A 20,000-nucleotide genomic window follows, 5' to 3' on the forward strand; every position below is an offset into this window, starting at 1 on the left:
TGGTCCAGAGGTAAAATGGGTGGATGGAGGTCGTCCCCTCTTCCGAGTGTCGACACACCTGGTCTCCACAGTCTACACTCAGGTAAAGTATGAAGTACGCTGTAAAAAGTGGCTGGTCAGGTCTACTTCAAAAATGACTTCATGTGGGAACGAGCAATTGAACTAGTTTTATTCAATTCAAAAAATCGTTTATTCAAAGTATTTATTTAGGTTGAATAAAACCAGTTAATTTACTAATTAACATATCTGATGAGCCACGTTTTACAGTGTACAGAGCAGTTTAGATGGTCAGACCCATGACTGTAGTATTAAGTCTAAGTCTGCAAATGTACTCTATGTATATTTTGTGCAGTAATTTCATCAGTTATTTCTCTCTTTTAGGATCAGCACCTTCATAATTTCTTCCATCATTGTCAGAAGATGGAGTCAGGATTGGCCCAGGCCACTGAAGGAGAGCTGGTCAAGTACTTGAAGGTGAACATATCTAAAACACTCATAATGACAGAGAACAGTGATTGAGATCAAGTTAAGAGACCCTTATTAGTCCCACATCGGGGAAATTTTACCTCCACATTTAACCCATCCGTGAAGTGAAACACCACATACACACTAGTGAGCACACACACACTAGGGGGCAGTGAGCACACTTGCCCAGAGCGGTGGGCAGCCTTATCCACGGCGCCCGGGGAGCAGTTGGGGGTTAGGTGTCTTGCTCAAGGACACAGTCATGTACTTTCAGTGCTGGGGATCAAACCGGCAACCTTCCGGTCACAGGGCCGGTTCCCTAACCTCCAGCCCACAACTGCCCCATTATTATTGATTTTCATTATTATTTAATCATTATTATTGATTATTATTATTTTGACCATCCCATACATATTAGGAAAGTATAAAATATAATAATAAAATGTAAAATAAGGAATGTGGAAAAAGCTGTGGCACATTATCAAAACTTGTTTTTCCCCCAAGTATATGAAACTCCAATAAATAGAAATGATGCACAAAGATTAGCAGAAAAATGCCATATTAACATTTATCCCAAGGGTTGATTGTGACAAGCTCTCACTGAGAAAACCTTAACCATGTTTCTGCAGAGTCTCCACGCCATGGAGGGTCACGTGATGATTAATTTCCTGCCAACTATTCTAAATCAGCTGGTGCGTGTTCTAACGACGACCAATCATGAGGACGTGGCAGTCAACACCACTAGGTGGGAGTATAGCAGTTACCACTCAGACTGGAAAAGCGCTTCCGAAAAGAAAAAGTGAAGAAGGCTCATCTTGCATCAATGATTCTATTGTGTGTCTCCCACAGGGTCATGGTCCACATAGTTGCCCAGTGTCATGAGGAGGGTCTCGAACACTACCTCAGATCTTACGTGAAGGTAAAATCATAATTCTTATGTCTGAACACATCAGGAACCAGACACACGTGCAGAAGATTAAGCAGTTTATTAGCTGTGGTTGAGATTGTCTCATGTCTGTGTTTCCTGAGCAGTACGTGTTTAAGACTGAACCTTACTCAGCCACTAACAGTAAAACAGTGCATGAGGAGCTGGCCAAAGCCATGACCGCCATCTTAAAGCCTTCCACTGATTTCCTCACCAGCAACAAGCTCCTCAAGGTACTCCTTTCATGTGCTCTGTTATGTACAGTTGGGCATCCCTGGTCAAATGGCATGTTTTGTTGATTTTGAAAGTGAAAATAAGTTAATACATCATCTACTGAGAACTCCCTTCAGCTCATTTGAATACACAATACTCATTGTTTATTTACTGAATTTAACATATTGGGAAAAATGTGGCTTTAAAATAAAAAAAAAAATGTTTACTAATATGTAAAAATTCAACAAAAAGAAAATATTGTGCACTAAAATTTTCAGGTTTATTTGTTGTGTTTTCTTTACACTTGGAGATGAAATATGATGGGGGTATAAGAACTTTTGCACATAAACTATATTTATAATTCAAATACATTGAAATAAGTCATTGCTTCTTGTTGTGATTGTTGTGATTTAGAACATCTCTGTGATTTGTTGTGGTTGTTATTGTCTTTCAGTACTCCTGGTATTTCTTTGAGGCCTTAGTAAAGTCCATGGCCCAGCATTTAATAGAAAGCGGGAAAGTTAAAGTGAGTAAAAATGAGCATCTTGCCTAATGAAATGACCTGACTGAATTTTCTTAGCTTTAACTTGTATTTAAACTGATATTTTGCATTTTTCTGTCGAGTAAACATGACTCTGTTATTGACCCAGCTGTCCAGGAACCAGCGCTTTACTGCTTCCTTCCACCACGCGGTGGAGACTCTGGTGAACATGCTGATGCCACACATAACTCAGAAATACAAAGACAACTTAGACGCTGCCCGCAATGCCAACCACAGCCTGGCCGTCTTCATCAAGGTGAGGCCCATCTTAGATTAAGATTAAGTGACCCTTATTAGTCCCACAACAGGGAAATTTCACCTCCACATTTAACCCATCTGGGCAGTGGAACACCACATACACACCAGTGAGCACACTTGCCAGGAGCGGTGGGCAGCCCTATCCACAGCGCCCGGGAAGCAGTTGGGAGTTAGGTGCCTTGCTCAAGGGCACTTAAGTCACATACTGTCGGCTGAGGGGATCAAACCGGCCACCTTCCGGTCACAGGGCTGGTTCCCTGACCTCCAACCCATGACTGCCCCTTCAAGAGCTTCTCTGCTGGGCTGCAGGACCCAGGTGGAATAGTGGTCTGGAGCTAATTCTGTAGACAGTTACAGGCAGAAAATGTAAATATTTGTAAACTTTAACACGCTTATTGGGTTGCAGAGATAGCTGTGTTTGGTCAGTTGTTCTACCACCTGTAAAATGAAAGAGTCCATGTTTGGCCCTCTAGACAAGAACATAACGAGGTGGTAGCAGTAGGTTTATTGAAACATTTGCCTTTTCTTCCAATCAGCGCTGTTTCACATTCATGGACCGTGGATTTGTCTTCAAGCAGATCAACAACTACATCAACTGCTTTGTGCCTGGAGACCCCAAGGTACAGAAGTCATTTTGTGTTGATAATAGCCACAGTTAACAGATGATATTGCAGTATAGAAGTACAAGTATGTGTTAGAAGAGGGAACAACCTAATGTAGGGTAAAATGATTTCTATGTAGTTAACACCATAAAATTCCAGGCTTATTACATACTAAGCCTTATTATTCAGTAACTACAAGGACTTTCTCAAGATTTACCAGAAACACCTTAACTTCTTGTCTTAAACGTGTTTGTCATTTCTGAGTTGTGTGCATAAGTAACTGAATTTACATTTACATTTATGGCATTCAGCAGACGCTCTTATCCAGAGCGACTTACAAAAGTGCTTGTCGTTACTTCAGAATATCTCATGTTAATAAAGGTCGACATAATTTTAAAGAGCTTTGCTCTAAATTGCTACCTGAAGTTATTTATGCATTGAGACCTAAAACAAATACAACAAGTAGAAAAAATACCTACAACTCAACACAGAGTCTACACAACACTAAACCTGCTGAACAAAAGTTTGTAATACAGTGAAGAATAAAAGAGGTGAAGATCTTTAATAGACAGTGTTAGTGATTAGATAAGTGTAGTGTAAAGAGACGGGTCTTCAGACGTCGTTTAAAGACAGCAAGTGATTCTGCTGTTCGGACACTTAGGGGAAGTTCATTCCACCACCTTGGGGCCAGGACAGAGAACAGTCTGGATCTGTATTGTTTAAAATACTCTCATAATGTCTGTAATGTAGTACAGTGAGAGGTAGTCAGGTTAAAGTAAAACCTCAATACAGTTAGTTTAAGCCACCCAAAGTGAAAACAAGTATCTATAACCTCCTTAAAAAATTCTAAATATTTAATTTTTCTTCACCTTTTTTGGTCACAGATTTATCATAAACTTCACATAGATGTCAATTAAAGACTATTAGCTAAGAGTACTGATTCACTAGCTAGCTTGTGCTGTTTGTTGTTTACTCTGAAGTTAAAAGAGTACAGACTAACAGCTTATTATTGTTTTTAAATCAATAAAGCCATAACAATTTATGTAGAAATACCAGATGTTTAAAATATCACAAGTGGCCAGCATGATGTTCTCTTTTAGCAGCTGTAGCCAGTCAGCAGCCTGTCCATGTTGTCCACCTTCAAACACACACACACACACACACACATGCTCATATACAAACACATACACACACACACACACACACACATGCTCATATACAAACACACACACACACACACACACACACACACACACATGCTCATATACAAACACATACACACTAGATGCTGGCAACAAAGTTGGCGTTTTTATTTGTAGCACAGCTGTGTACGTCACTTGTAAAAAAAAAAAATCATCATGATTCATTTTTTTTAACGAATTATCAAAACCAAAATGTGTTTGTCCCATTCTCCTCTTTATAGCTCTTGCATTGTACTCATGTGCTTGTAATGTATCTCTATCTTTTGTAGGGAATTAAATGAAGTTTATGTATTTTTTATTGCTTTGTCTGATCTTTCTCTCTCGCTTCGTCTCCAGACGCTGTATGAGTTCAGGTTTGCGTTTCTGAGGGTGGTGTGCAACCATGAGCACTTCGTTCCCCTGAACCTGCCCATGCCCTTTGGGAAAGGCAGGATAATGCGCTTTCAAGGTACACAGGTCTTCAGTTACTTAAGCCTAATTTCATCAGATGTTTGCAACAAATCACAAGTCTTTTTGTTCAGTGACACTAATTAGATTTGCTGAGGTAAATTCGATTAGCCAAAAAGCCAATTTCCTCCTGCTGGCTCACCTGCGCCTCTCTGCCTGTGTGCCTTGCTTGCTTTGGTTCTTGCTGTAGCTTCTACATCTCTTGTAGTTCTCTCCTTTATCTCTCTGTCTTTGTTCTGAGTTTTACACTTCTTTCTCTACCTGTGCTAGCTTTTCTGTCACGCAGTAAGGAGACACATGCCAAATGTGTAGGTGAGCTGTACTGCTTGGCCTGTGGCTGTGTATTGACTGTGTCCAGCTGTTGTGGACTGTGCAATTTTCTGTTAATACATTTGTCTCCATTTACAAATTATAATATAGTGTAGGTAAGTGGTGGGCGATATGACAAATATGTAATATCACGATACTTGAAGATATGGGGTGCTTCAGAAAGATTAATCAGATTTCAAAACGCCATAGTTTTACAACCGTGAGGTGCCTAGGAACCAATCACATACCAATTGAAAGAGGGGGTCACAGAGTTTCGGCAGTGAACCTCCAACAGCTTAGAGCATTCGTTGATGGCACCAACAGCTCCAAGAAAAAGATCACCAGCATCACCAGATCTCACGCCGTGTGACTTCTTTTGTGGGGGTACATTAAGGGTTCTGTATATGTGCCACCACTCCCAACAACACTGGATGATCCAAAATTGCATTGACAGAGCCGTGGGTACAGCGTCAACCGACATGCTCAATCCAGTATGGGATGAATTTGACTATGGCGTTGATGTTGTCTGTACAGCTGGAGGAGGTTCATGCTGAGCACTTGTAAAATGACATTAAAAATCTTTATGCTCATCTAAACCACTTACAGTTTACTGCATTGTTCTGTAATGATTTACAAGTGAAATCAATCATTTTGAAATTAGAGTAATCTCTTTGATGCACCCTGTATTTTCACAATACACGATATGTTTTACACTTGTAGTTTTTCTGAAGTTGGTAAGTTGGAACAGAAAAAAAAAATTGTGTCCATTTAAAATATGATGAAAAACATTTTTACTAAACATTGTACAGGACTAATTGTGGCCTCTTTAAAGAATCAGTCAGTGTTCTGTACTGAGTATTGATGATATCCATAATATACTGAGAAAAGCACTTTGAGATATAATTTATTACAATAACAGTAAAATATAAAATCATATTGCCCACCCCTAATGTGGATGAACATTTGCTCCATTTTTGTGTTCATTTCATTTTCATTCTCCATCAACATATTCAACAGTGTGAGTGGTGTTGTTTGTTCTTGTTCAATGTTCCCCATTCATTGCTGAGACATGGGTCATGTCCCTTCAGTGCACATGCATTGTGAGATAATCACAGCATCAGTCATGTCTGGTGTCTTGCAGCTGAATGTCGTCCCACTGTATTTATGTGTCTCCGTTTTAGGCTGTTTGTGTTTTAACCTCAGTGATGTGTTTTATTGATATTGAGAGTTTATTGATATCGTCAGTAAGTTACAATAAGCAATAACCAGCAAGGTTATATAAGGAGAGGTGTGAATATTCACTATGGATACAGATAAACTGTTGCTGTTTACAAGATTATAAAGCCAATTTGGTTGCAGACAAACAAAATGATTCTAATATGCTTGTCCTGTGCAACAGGTTTCAAATAATTAGTAAGACATTAGGAAGCTGTAAATGAAAATGAAGTCGTGTTAGATGTGCCCAGAACAGAAGAAGGCTGTATAGCATTAAAATTCACTTATAATAAAATGAATATCTGGAATTCATTCTAATCTCTGAAAGTGGAGATCGATGTAAAGACAAATGTCTTGACAAAACATTTAAATAGATAATTACTGTATGTTGTTTATCATTTTATTACTTCTTTTTCACATAATTCTTGAAATATTTATTAATACATTCCTAAAATTCCTTTTGGTGAAATTTTAACCCCAAAAAATGTGTTATTGTGCATAAAATAACACAAATTGTAACTATATACCATATAATATAATGGTGATTTAGTTGTCCATCAGTCGGTTAGTTTATTTTCCTGACCGTATGAGTAGGTCAGTATGTGGAAGATCATGTTGAAGCAGCAGCTCTCAGTCACACTGTTTTAATGAATTGATCTTGGCGTGACTGAAATGACTGTTTTCAAACTAATACAGTCTCTTCTCTCACCCTGCAGACCTGCAGCTGGACTACTCCCTGACCGATGACTTCTGTAGGAATCACTTTCTGGTCGGGCTCTTGCTGCGGGAGGTGGGAGGAGCCCTGCAGGAGTTCGGAGAGATCCGTCAGATTGCCATCCATGTGCTCAAAAGCCTGATGATCAAACACACATTTGATGAACGTTACGCCTCAAAGGTTGGCGAGTCTGCATCAGCGCTGGATTGTCTTCATTTTTTGTTGTTGTCATTCACTGTTAACAATGTGGGAGCTGGCAGCAAGCTAATTCAGCACGACCCCCTCAGGTCTACTGCTGCTGCTGCTGCGGCTGCTGCTGTTGAAATATACACTCACCAGCCACTTTATTAGGTACACCTTGCTAGTAAAAGGCTGGACCCCCTTTCGCCTTCAGAACTGTCTTAATTCTGCGTGTCAGACTTTCAACAAGGTGTTGGAAACATTCCTCAGAGATTCTGGTTGGTTATTTGAGTTCCTGTTGTCTTTCTATCACTTGGAACCAGTCTGCCCGTTCTCCTCTGACCTCTCACATCAACAAGGCATTTTCATCCACACAACTGACCGCTCACTGGATATTTCCTCTTTTTCGGACCGTTCTCTGTGAACCCTAGAGATGGTTGTGCGTGAAAATCCCAGCAGATCAGCAGTTTCTGAAATACTCAGACCAGCCCGTCTGGCACCAACAACCACGCCACGTTCAAAGCCCCTTAAATCCCCTTTCTTCCCCGTTCTGATGCTCAGTCTGCACTTCAGCAAGTCGTCTTGACCACCTCTACACGCCTAAATGCAGTGAGCTGCGGCCGTGTGATTGGCTGATTAGCTATTTGTATTAACAAGCAATTGAAATTGTTGAAATGATTAGGTGTACCTAATAAAGTAGCTGGTGAGTGTAGATCATGTCTTGTTTTGATTATAGCTCGGTCTGTCACAGTTATTACATAATCACCAGAAAGCATTTTAGCTGATCAGTTATTTAAGTTATTTAAGAAAGATGGAACACTTGAGGCTTATACAAAAAAAGACAAATTAACTTTCAGTCACAATTGTTTTATATGTCAATTAAACATCAACTAAAATGACCTAACTGTATATACTCAACTATAATTAACTACCTATAGCATGAATGTAGCATCCTAACCTGTGTGGCTTGTGTGTTTCAGAGTCAGCAGGCTAGGTTAGCAACTCTCTACTTGCCTTTGTTTGGGCTCCTTCAGGAGAACGTACACAGACTCAATGTGAGAGAGACGTCCACCAGTCAGGTGAGCTATATAACAAAACCAACAAAGGCCCCAAATATAGTATCTAAAGCACACAAACAGCCGAACGCACCAAGCACACGTACCATACTGAGCCATATATGAAAATCTCCAGGTCAATCATGCACACACTTCTGCTTCTATCATACACCTCAAATATATTGACCCCAGTCCTCTGACTGAGGCCACTGTACCTGCTGGTCTGAAAACAGTAAGTGTGGCTCTCCTTCTAGAACGGGAAAGAAGAACCTGTCTCCAACGTTGCTGCTGCAACGCCACACAAGCCTGCTGGAAGCCTTGACAGCAGCCTGCATAAAGATGTGTTTGGCGTCATCTCTGGCACAGGTGAGTTTTCATAGCATCATCTGTTACTACATCACTGCCAGTCCAGGAGAATGACTCTCTACACTTAATCACTGTTCTACAACCAAACACAGTTTTTTTTGTTTCTCTCAGCTACAAGAGGAGAACAGCAATCAATCTTATTCTTTTAACCCCTTACATGACCAGGACACGGCAGTGTACAGAATTTTTTTTACACTTCCACACCCCAAATTGCAAAAAGTTGGGACAGCATGTGAAAAGCAAATAAAAAGAGAAAGCAGTGATTAGCAAATTTTGTTCAACTGGTATTTGAAAATGGTGCAAAACGCAATATTACATGTTGTACATTATTAACTTCATTATTTTTTGTAAATATATGCGCATAACAAATTCGATGCCTACATTCCAAAAAGGTTGGGATAGGACCACCTTCACCACCACGTTACGTCACCATTCCAGCACTTAATAAACACTTAGGGACTGACGGCATAAACTGATCCAGCTTTTCCTGGATGCTCCTTTTTATTTTGTATTTATTTATTTTTTAGTTTTATTTTATTCACCCTGTTTAATATTTGTGAACATTCACAAATGTTAGGTAACATGAACCTCCTTGGCCAGTCACTGTTTTGTCTGTCTTTTGTTGTGATATGCAAAAATTGTGTCCAAATATTTTTGTCATTTGTTTATCGCGTTTGGTGTAAAACGGCTTTTAGGATGTAATTAGCCTAAGATGAATTCTGATGCACAGACAGCAATTCATGTGGAAAAAAGTTTTACCATGGTCTGCCCGTTTACACCCTTTGAGCCCTAAGTGGCTTATTCAGTTATTAATCGTAAGCCTTGTTATTTTGTATGTATTATGAAACTAATATGTAAACTACATAATAATGAGAAGAATTGGGGTTAAACCCCTGCTGCTCCCCTCATGGCATTCAGTGCATACAAGTTTAAAAGTGAGCTGATCTGATCTGTAGATTTTGTAAATTGAATCAGCTGCTTGTTTCATCTTTGCAGCTTCCCCCCACACCTCCACACCTAACATCAACGCAGTCCGTCACGCCGACTCCCGTGGCTCTCTGGTCAGCACGGACTCAGGAAACAGCCTTCCAGAGAAGAACAGCGAGAAGAGCAGCTCTCTGGATAAGGTAGAATCTTCACTCCACTGAACACAAAATCATTTCCATTCTTCATATCCTGTTTTCATTCTTCTTCATAATAGAAATAATAATAAATTGTAATTTTCTTTCTTTCTGTAATGCTGATTCTTCTGTAAAGATGCTTTGTGACAACACTTGTTGTAAAAAGCACTATATAAATACATTTTGCTTGCTTGCTTGTATTACAGGCTTGTGAGATTGTGTACAATATATCGTTGTGTATTCACACCACCTAGTCATTTTCTAATGGTTACTTTTGGGAAATATCTGTGTTTATGCACTATGAGCACACAACCGAGGGCATTTTCAACATGAGTATAAACAGATACCACAACACTTTATTAAGAGGTTTTGCTATAGTTTAGAAGCTCCTTGTAGGTTAATTAAACTGTGCATATACACCCTTTAAATTGTTTTTTATTTAAACAATAAAGCTTATTGTGTAAATTTTGCCTTAAGGCTAGTGTTGCATTCAAGACCTCTACAGGTGAGTCTGAGTAAAGACCAAGACTTTGTAGTAGTCAAGACTAAGTCAAGGCCAAGACCAGAACACATTCAGTCCAAGATAGAGGTCCTGTGGAATTGGGTAATGCATACATGTAGAGAAATCCTGCAATGTAATGAATAACCTAAACAATATCATAACAGTCCCTTAATATAATATCTAACAGCAAAATAACAAATTAAACTAAAATCATTTTTGTGAAGCTATCACATGAACAACACGTGAATTGCTTTCTTGTAGGCGAAGCCTTCAGACAGGTAGACGGGCGCAGCTGTGGTAAATGCTCCTAATAAAGGCAAATGTACAACAATAAAGCCAAATATAGGCAGGTCTGACATGTGGCAATCATTTTCAACACAAATTGAAACCAGCTCTATGGGACTGTGGGTGGGAGCGGGAAAATAATCATGAATATATACCAAACACCATACATCCATTTTTATTATTTAATGCAAGCATATTAATAATAACTTTATTTGAGGGATCTTTGGGGATACTACAGAACTACTGCAGGCAACTGTTACTGTATCTCGTAAGTATTAAATAGTAAATAAAAACTATTAGGCTTTTATGCTGGACTGTATCAAATTGTCTTCTTGGTTTTTAACAGTTTCATGTAACCGTGTCCAAAAAGTTAAAGCAGGACCGATTTACTTTAGTATGTCTTAAAGCCACAGATGTTTGTTTTTTCAACCTTTAAATCGCCAAACTTGATTGGTAATCACAGAATCTATTGGCAGTTTAAAATAGTTTTAGTCAGTGGTCTCAAGTCTACAGTGAATTAATTTTAATGAACCAAAGACACTTACAGTAAAGAACAGAGACATAAGGTAACACCTGACATTAAGGACATAGTCAAAGAAAATGGAATCAGTCAAAAAAGACATCAATCAAAACAAAAGGACATCAATCAGAAAAATATGCAAAGCTGTGCTGGCTGTGATTTGAGCGGTCACTTACTTGATTCATGTTTTTTAGTAACCATGTCATCAGTTATACTTAACCTTGTCCCTTCTATCTTACCTTATGCCCTCTAAACTGTGACCTATCAGCAGAGAGAGAGGTTCACTCGTAGACACACCCTTACTGTGCTGCCCCTTCCCCCTGAGCCGGAGGACTCCGCCCCCCTCAGCAGGGCAGCCAAACGCGTCACCGTGGATTTCTCACTTCTGTCAAGCCCCAGCATCTCTGAGAGCAGCACACACATCACTACCAAATCCATACAAGTAGATCTGTACTGAGTGTCCCCTGCTGGGGAGTGAAGCTGGGTGTGCATGCGTGTCTGTTCTCTGTCCTTGATCATTCAGGGTTTGGCCCCGCTGCGCTCATGGTGGTGGATCAGGTGTCGGTTTCCTTTCCCCCTTGTTAGTTTTTAAGTGTGAGAGATCAGTTTCCTCACTCCACTTTCTCAGAGTGACTGTCCTCCTGTTTAGTTTAATTAGGGATGCACATTGATATCGGAATTATATTAGTATAGATTGGTTTAAAAATAGGACCTGTCAAATTTAAGATTTTGATTTAGATTTGACTTTTCAAACTTTTTCCCAAGCATATTTGACGATGCACTTATTCAGAAAGACACTGAATACACAATTTATCTGTAATGCTAATCCAGAACTTGCAGTTTTAACTTTTTTTAAATGATTATTTATTGGCATTGGCAGATATAAGCAAACTTATATTCCGCAAAAAGGCTGGGACACTATGAGAAAAGATCAGTGATTTTAGTAAATTGTTTTTGAGCTTTATTACATGGAATACAATATAAAAACACAGTATGTGAATATTTTTGCATTAAACTTTTCTTGTTAAATAAAAAAGTATTAATTCTAAATTTGATGCCTGCAACATGTTCCAAAAAAGATAAAACAAGAGCCTTACCACTGAGTTCCATCACATTTCCTTTTCACAGAACTTAGTAATCAGTTGGGGACTGAAGACACCAATTGATCCGGTTTTTAACTTCATAGTGCGGCACACGTTTTCAGTGGGATACTGATCTGGACGACAGGCAGGCCAGTTTAGCACCTGCACATTCAGACATGCTGTTGTGCATGTGCAGAATGCAGCTTGCTGTCGTCATGCTGAAATGCATATATCTCCATGCCTTCATGAAGTTGCTCAGGAGTGATAATTCACCCCCGTACCATGACATCATGATCTGAAAGGTTGACTGTGCATTTTCACTGTGCATCACTCTGTTTCATGTGGGCTCAAGCACAGAGAAGTCTGCCTCTGCTATGCATAGAAGCGTCTTACAGCCACAGGTCAGAGTGGACTCACAAATCACTGCCTTCTGGTTCCATTTGCATTTCACATACTGTCCCAGCTTTTTAGAACAGGTATATAGAAATATTGGAGATCGGCATTGGGCCACAATTCCCATGTTTGTGCATCCCTTTATCTTAGATCACTCAAAAACCTTTACTGATGTCTTTTCTGGTGATGTGTGTGTGTGTGTGTGTGTGTGTGTGTGTGTGTGTGTGTGTGTGTGTGTGTGTGTGTGTGTGTGTGTGTGTGTGTGTTTTAACAGACTCAATCTGCGTCTGCTCTTGGGAGCTCCATTCTGCGCTGTGACAAACTAGACAGAGAAGAAATAAAGAACTTGCTCATGTGCTTTTTGCATGTACTCAAGAGCATGTCTGAGGGTAAGAACACACACACACACGCACACACACACACACACACACACACACACACACACACACACACACACACACACACACACACACAAACAAACATGCTTCCATTTCTATAACAGTAAGGAGACCGGAGGAGGAAATATTTTCACACAATCTTACAATTTTTTAGTAAATCAATGCTGAAAGATCGCCGGCTTTATCAGAGTTTTCTTTCAGGCTTACTGAAAAATGTTTCTTGCTATTTTTTTAAAAGTCAGAACACCCTTTAATTATTTATTTAACCTCCAGTCAAAATATCCATTAAGTACACAACATCTACAAAGTTATTCATTTTTCAGCATCAGGAGAAAAAGCAGGAGACATTTTACTGCAGGGACTTTTGTCCACATCTCCAAGTTCAGCCTTAAATGTTGGTTGTACTTTCTGCTTCTCAAGTAATCCAAGTAACCCCAAACACATTCGGTGATGTTGAGGTCTGGACTGTGGATTGGTCAGTCCATTGTTCTGAGCACACCAGTAGCTTCTTAGTGTGTTTTTCCTTTTTTTTGGTCTGTTTGCTTTTCTCAGTAACTGTTTCTTGACAGCTACACATCCTTTCAGACTCACAGTGGAAGGATTTTTCAAATCTAAGAGGAGCTTGATTTTCTCCTCTCTCTCAGAGATGAAAGCTTTAAGGTCTGATTTTTGATGGGGACAGTGTCGGGGGTCTCCCAGGTCCTGCTTGGTTGTGAGGAGTCCCAATTTCTTTCACATTTTGTATCTTTCCTTCTAACTTGCATCTTGGTTTTTTTCCACTTTCCCATTGCCTTTCCTTTTCCTCATGCAAGTGGATCATTTTCCTTCTAATTTTATTAGAAATATCCATGGAAAAATGTACATAATGACTGTTTTGACTGCAAAATTAAGTAAGTAGAGTAATGCTGTATAATGTTGTAAGGACATTAACTACTAAGACATGCTACATTCCAAATCTATAACTGTCTCTAATCCTTAGAGATAAATATGCTGACCTGTTTTTCCCTCCAGATGCTTTATTTACATACTGGAACAAAGCCTCTCCTTCTGAGCTGATGGACTTCTTCACTCTGATAGAGTAAGGACACCCTGCTTTCAGAGCCACCCGAGTGTGGAATTAAACCACAGCTGTAATACGTTTTTAATGTGAGCTCCACTTCATGTCTTTTCTCTTCTCTGTCCTTCAGAGTGTGTGTCCATCAGTTTAGGTATATGGGGAAGAGGTTTATTGCCAGGTAAGGAAGCTTTTTGTTAAATTTGATCTTAGTCAACATTTTTAAATATACATTATGTCCATTTAGTCCATATAAACTACTGCGTTCTACACACATGCACACAGACAGTCATGCAGAGAGCCTCCCCTGCTGTAATACTTTGCTCTGAATGATCCTGTCCCTCTTTATGTGCTTATGTTCTTGGCTGAAACGCTGGCGAGAACACAGTTAGTCAATTCTAGCATCCTGGCCTCCGTGCACGGGGTAAGAGCTGTGTGCTGACAAGTGGCTGAATACTAACAGCATGCTGACTCACCTTAAACGAACTGTTTTATGACTCAGCAGCAGAAGCTGGGTGTGTTTGAGTGTGTGTGGCTGTGTGTGCTCGTGTCATTGTGTGTTTGTGCCATGAGGACATGGGACAGTGCTTACTCACCTTTCCATTAGGGACAGAAAAAGCATGCGCATCGCTAAGCATGAATTCATGTTGACTTTCAGCAACGGCCTTGACTCACCAAGCATGATCAGCTTTTCCATATTCTTTGATTTTTTTGCCAAAACTACCACACCGAGACCAGAAATGCTTGCTGTTGTGGAGTGGTGGATGTTGTGGAGTGGTGGATGTTGTGGAGTGGTGGCTTAGTCCTGTAAAGTAGTAAAGCTTGTGCCTGTCTGCAAGATTACTCGTCATTTTCTGGATGATTCACTGACACCCATTTCACTGTTGAGCTATATTGTTTTGGCAACATCCCTTTGGTCCATATGTAGCACATGAGTAATAGAGCCTGACCGATGTATCATTTGGCCGATGATATCAGCTGATATCGAAGACCCATGTTTTTCAGTATCGGCAAAACTGATAATTAGCCACCTCGTTCAAACTCCATGATAACGGTGATATCCCGATGATAAGGTGAAACCGTATACAGTTGTGCCACCAGGGAGGAGTTGTTTTAAAAAAGTAACCCCAAATAGAAAAACATAATTAAAAACAACGTTCAAAATAATTTAAACATGATTAAAACACAAAAAAAGAGAAAATGGTTACATTAAAATCTACTTAGAAATTAGATTTCCCGTGTTTAAATAGAGGTGACAGCTGCTCAGACAGGAACGTTTTGGGCCTGGATTTAACGTGTCCGGTGTTGGGGCTCTTCTAATACTCTCTGGCCACTGGGTCCATTTAACAGCAGCGTAGTAGCTAAACGCTGCTTCTCCATGTTACATCTTCACCTTCGCCTTCAACAACATGTAAAATACATCCAAACTCAATAGGTCTCATTCATCGTTTATGCAGTTTTTACGAAGATTCAGACATTCACAGAATCTACACACACTCAAAAGCCAAGATGTGAACAGTTCTGTGGTTTAAGAGCACGTCATGAATCTGACATAGGCTTCTTAGGTACTTTCTCCAGAGCAAATTTAAGAAAAAAATTTTATTAGATATTGGTGAATGAGGCCAAATGTTAACATGAGGATAACATTTAATAACACAGAACATCTTTCTAAAGAGAAATAGCATCAGGGTTACACCTGCAAAGGAGTCTGTGTAGCCCTTTCCTCGTGGAACATTATTTATGTCACTCATTCATAACTAATCGAATAAAAATCAGCCAATATTATCATCTATCCACATTTTTGCCCCTTAAAATTGGTGTCATTCACACAGTGGGTGGACACAGGAAGTAATGCCAAAAAAATAACAATTATATGCTTCATGATTATAGGTTGTAGTGCTGGACCAGTACTGGCTGGATGATCTAGGCCTTTGTTAGTTTATGCTGTTTACTTAAGAAATAATACAGTGTAGAAAAGAGGTGAAGAAGAGGGTGCAGGCAGGATGGAGTGGGTGGAGACGGGTGTCAGGGCTGATGTGTGACAGAAGGATAGCAGCAAGAGTGTAAGGGAAGGTCTACAAGACAGCAGTGCGTCCTGCTATGATGTCTGGTTTGGAGACTGTGGCTCTGTCTAAAAGACAGGAGGCTGAGCTGGAGGTGGCGGAGATGAAGATGCTGAGATTTTCGTTGGGAGTGACGAGGCTGGACAAGATTAGAAATGAGCAGATCAGAGGGACAGTGAAGGTGGAGCAGTTTGGAGATAAAGCCAGAGAGGCCAGGTTGAGATGGTTTGGACATGTGTTGAGGAGGTATAGTGGTTATATTGGTCAAAGAATGCTGGAGATGGAGCTGCCGGGTAGAAGGAGAAGAGGTAGACCTCAGAGAAGGTTTATGGACGTAGTGAAGGTGGACATGGAGATGGTTGGTGTGAAAGTAGAGGAGGCAGTGGATAGGGCAAGATGGAGGCAGATGATCCGCTGTGGCGACCCCTAAAGAGAGCAGCCGAAAGAAGAAGACTTAAGAAATAATACAACTAAGAACTTAATCATATTTGTTTATTCACAGTCAGCAAAGCTAAAACCATTGGAGTCTCTATAGTTTTGACATTAGATTATGTTGGCCGATATCTATTTTTGGAATTTGTAGCTCCTCAAAATTGCCATCTTTCACAGATTGTTCACATTGGTCAGGCTCTATCAGGCAGTGCTATCACAGTGTACTGTGCAAGGCATCATAAGCAAGTAGTGAATAAAGATAAACGTATGATTTCAGCCATTAATGAACTTGAATGACATTTAACTGAACTACTCACTAGGCTTTGTTTATTCCCAGGAGTCAGGATGCAATGGGATTTCTGGTTCCAGACAGGAAGTCGTTAACTCTTCCTGTGTCTCGTAACAGAGCAAGCGTTCTACACACGCGTTTACACCAGCTCGGCAGCATGGAGAACGCACACACTTTCAACCACAGTAAGACACAGTCCTGAAATACATTCACATGTGAGCAAACACAAAACCTCACAGCCGGCAGTAGGAACTCAGTCTCATTTCTCTTGTCGTTTTTTACGTCTGTAGAAGTTGCGTGAAGATTTGGACCATGATGTGCTGCTATTTGTCATGTCCCTGGACAGTAGCTAGCATTAGCCAATAAAGGCAGTGTGGTTCACATTAGGGCTGCATGATGTGGACATTAAATGTGATGTTCGATAAAGCTGTCGGATCAGAAAGATGATGTGAGAATCAATAAATAATTCTTAAAGTAGATATGCCACACTAAATAATTTTTTAATAAATTGTTTTGCTTCTCTATTTAAAATGTTTATATTGTTAATTTGTAAAGGATAGAGTAGATTTTTTTATCTTTAATAGTACACACAAGTTATATATATATATATATATATATAGAGAGAGAGAGAGAGAGAGAGAGGGAGATAGAGAGAGGGAGAGAGAGAGAGAGAGAGGGAGAGAGAGAGAGGGAGAGGGAGAGAGAGAGAAGGAGGGGGAGAGAGAGAGAGAGAGAGAGGGAGAGAGAGAGAGAGAGAGAGAGAGCGCTGTTGTCTTCAAAGTGGTAACTTTACAGGAAAAGAAAAAACCCTACTTCACTTTTAATGCAAGTCAATGGAACCAGACATTTTTCCAAGTCATTTTGGGCCGTTTCTGTTGGTCCATTCTTCATAAAATTGACAAACAATGTAAAAGGTAGCAAGTATTTTCAAATTATGCCAAAAACTGAAAAATGAAAAAAATAGAGATACGATTTATATATATTGTCTATACAGTCATACGTAACAAACTATCCATGTTAAGTAATTATCAAATTAATTAATTTTCTTCTTGTTACTCTTTTCTTGAGTGCCTTGCTCTCCCGTTGCTGTAGCACTGTGAGTTTCCTTAGATCAGAATTTCAAGCACCTTTTTCTGAGCTGTAAGGCTGAGCAAGGACACAATGTCAGTGATATGAAGCTCTTATGAAACATCAAAAGCTCATTGACTGCTGACGGCGCCGCCTTGTGGAAAAATTTGTAGCCTGCGAAAAGTGAATGAGTTTTGTGAGGCGCTTCAGTCAAAAAACAATCTGAATTGCCTGAACAGCTCTTTCTATTTGTGGTTGCACTCAGACTACAAACATGAATAAACATGTATGTATATTTTTATTGTCACTATAGGCCAACAAAACAAATGAATATGTATGTTATTCCTTAAAAAGCAGATGATGCAGATTTGTTATAACAGTAGCTGTTACTGCTTTGCATAATTTACTTTGCAGTCTAAGCATTTAACACACAACACAAGTTGGTGTCTTGTTAATTGGCTGTTTAGCCAAGTGATTAAGTCACTTGTTCTCCATGTGAGAGGGTTCAGATGCAGTGCAGGGACCCTCTGACACTAAGCCCTCCCAATCTCATTATGTCAAATCGTGCTGTGTGTGTAAGACCATTTTATCTGTTCTGTCATCACAGCCCTTAATGGTCTGTTCATTGTGGAAACTTATATTGCAGTATTGATAAAAATGTGATTTATTGTGCAGAACTAGTTAAGTCTAGTTTACAGTTGTGATCAAATATAAAGTTGTAGATGTATGCATGGTCTCCGAATCCAGAGGTGACCAGCTTTGACAATCATTCAAGTCACTCTGTGCATGTGTGTGTTTCCAGTTTCAAAAAGATTTCAAATATTCTGGGGATCTGGTTAGATTATGGTAAGCTCTGTAGCAATGCATACCCTTTTTTCCATTACATGTTGAGTATTCACCCACTTTTAAGTTCTTTAAAGCCTTTAAATCTGAGCTGAAGCTGTTGGCTTAAACGAAACCTAAAGTGGTTCCTGCCAAGCTTGAAGAGCAATGCTGCACAGGAAACGCTTACCTGTCAGTCTCAAAGCATTCCGCCTTTTCCTCCTCCAGCGTACGGCCATGTCGATGCTGAAACATGTCTGTTAGAGGGCAACATTTCCACTGAAGTCTGTCTGACTGTGCTGGACACCCTCAGTATCTTCATCATGGGCTTTAAGGTACGGATATGCATATACGCATACGCTGCTCTGAGTAAAGGGGCAGTCTCTATTAGGCAAGTTTAAATGTATCTGCAGTCAGATGCTGATTGTCTCTAATGTTTACATGTTTAAATGTAGCCTATAAAACATTTTACAGTCATGGTGCTGAGCAGTCCAGGCATTTTAAGCTACAGAGACAGAAGAGAGAACAGGCAGCACCTTATGTATGTTTTGCTTACTAGCAACAATGTAGCAGAGTTGTAAGTAATGTATGGGCTGGAATAACAGCCAGGAGTCCTGATAGGACTGAGTATTTTTATTGTTTTTACAACCCCAATTCCAGTGAAGTTGGGACGTTGTGTAAAACATAAATAAAAATAGAATACGATGATTTGCAAATCCTTTTCAACCGATATTCAACTGAATCCACTACAAAGACGAGATATTTAACGTTCAAATGGATAAACTTTATTGTTTTTTGCAAATATTCACTCATTTTGAATTTGATGCCTGCAACACGTTCCAAAGAAGTTGGGACAGGGGCAACAAAAGACTGGGAAAGTTGAGGAATGCTCAAAAAACACCTGTTTGGAACATTCCACAGGGGAACAGGTTAATTGGAAACAGGTGAGTGTCATGATTGGGTATAAAGGGAGCATCCCTGAAAGGCTCAGTCGCTCACAATCAAGGACGGGCGAGGTTCACCACTTAGTGAACAACTGCGTGAGCAAATAGTCCAACAGTTTAAGAACAACGTTTCTCAACGTGCAACTGCAAGGAATTTAGGGATTTCATCATCTACAGTCCATAATATCATCAAAAGATTCAGAGAATCTGGAGAAATCTCTGCAGGTAAGCGGCGAGGCAGAAAACCAACACTGAATGCCCGTGACCTTCGACCCCTCAGGCGGCACTGCATTAAAAACCCACATCATTCCGTAACGGATATTCCCACATGGGCTCAGGAACACTTCGGAAAACCACTGTCAGTGAACTCAGTTCGTCGCTCCGTCTACAAGTGCAAGTTAAAACTCTGCCATGCAAAGCGAAGCCAGATATCAACACCACCCAGAAACGCCGCCGGCTTCTCTGGGCCGAGCTCATCTGAGATGGACTGACGCAGAGTGGAAAAGTGTCCTGTGGTCTGACGCGTCCACATTT

General features: G+C 40.0%; 1 protein-coding gene across 15 annotated transcripts in view; it reads left to right on the forward strand.

Annotated features, from left to right (window-relative positions):
- The window catches only part of dock9b (dedicator of cytokinesis 9b), a 143,160-nt gene that overhangs the window by 89,645 nt on the left and 33,515 nt on the right, over positions 1 to 20,000 (forward strand). For 6 of the 15 annotated variants that reach the window (XM_037536544.1, XM_037536550.1, XM_037536541.1 and 3 more), the window contains 19 exons: positions 1 to 82; positions 382 to 474; positions 1,095 to 1,210; positions 1,315 to 1,384; positions 1,498 to 1,623; positions 2,058 to 2,129; positions 2,254 to 2,400; positions 2,939 to 3,022; positions 4,543 to 4,654; positions 4,924 to 4,965; positions 6,894 to 7,072; positions 8,053 to 8,151; positions 8,382 to 8,493; positions 9,490 to 9,620; positions 12,671 to 12,785; positions 13,806 to 13,872; positions 13,982 to 14,029; positions 16,681 to 16,817; positions 18,751 to 18,857. The exon at positions 1 to 82 is cut by the window's left edge and continues 5 nt beyond it. In XM_037536544.1, the coding sequence (XP_037392441.1) occupies positions 1 to 82; positions 382 to 474; positions 1,095 to 1,210; positions 1,315 to 1,384; positions 1,498 to 1,623; positions 2,058 to 2,129; positions 2,254 to 2,400; positions 2,939 to 3,022; positions 4,543 to 4,654; positions 4,924 to 4,965; positions 6,894 to 7,072; positions 8,053 to 8,151; positions 8,382 to 8,493; positions 9,490 to 9,620; positions 12,671 to 12,785; positions 13,806 to 13,872; positions 13,982 to 14,029; positions 16,681 to 16,817; positions 18,751 to 18,857 (1,939 nt within the window). Of the gene's footprint in view, positions 83 to 381; positions 475 to 1,094; positions 1,211 to 1,314; positions 1,385 to 1,497; positions 1,624 to 2,057; positions 2,130 to 2,253; positions 2,401 to 2,938; positions 3,023 to 4,542; positions 4,655 to 4,923; positions 4,966 to 6,893; positions 7,073 to 8,052; positions 8,152 to 8,381; positions 8,494 to 9,489; positions 9,621 to 12,670; positions 12,786 to 13,805; positions 13,873 to 13,981; positions 14,030 to 16,680; positions 16,818 to 18,502; positions 18,547 to 18,750; positions 18,858 to 20,000 lie in introns of all 15 variants that reach the window. The other 9 variants (XM_037536553.1, XM_037536552.1, XM_037536543.1 and 6 more) reach the window with 5 other exon arrangements.

This window comes from Pygocentrus nattereri, chromosome 30 (genome assembly GCF_015220715.1).
Source record: "Pygocentrus nattereri isolate fPygNat1 chromosome 30, fPygNat1.pri, whole genome shotgun sequence".
Taxonomy (NCBI): domain Eukaryota; kingdom Metazoa; phylum Chordata; class Actinopteri; order Characiformes; family Serrasalmidae; genus Pygocentrus; species Pygocentrus nattereri.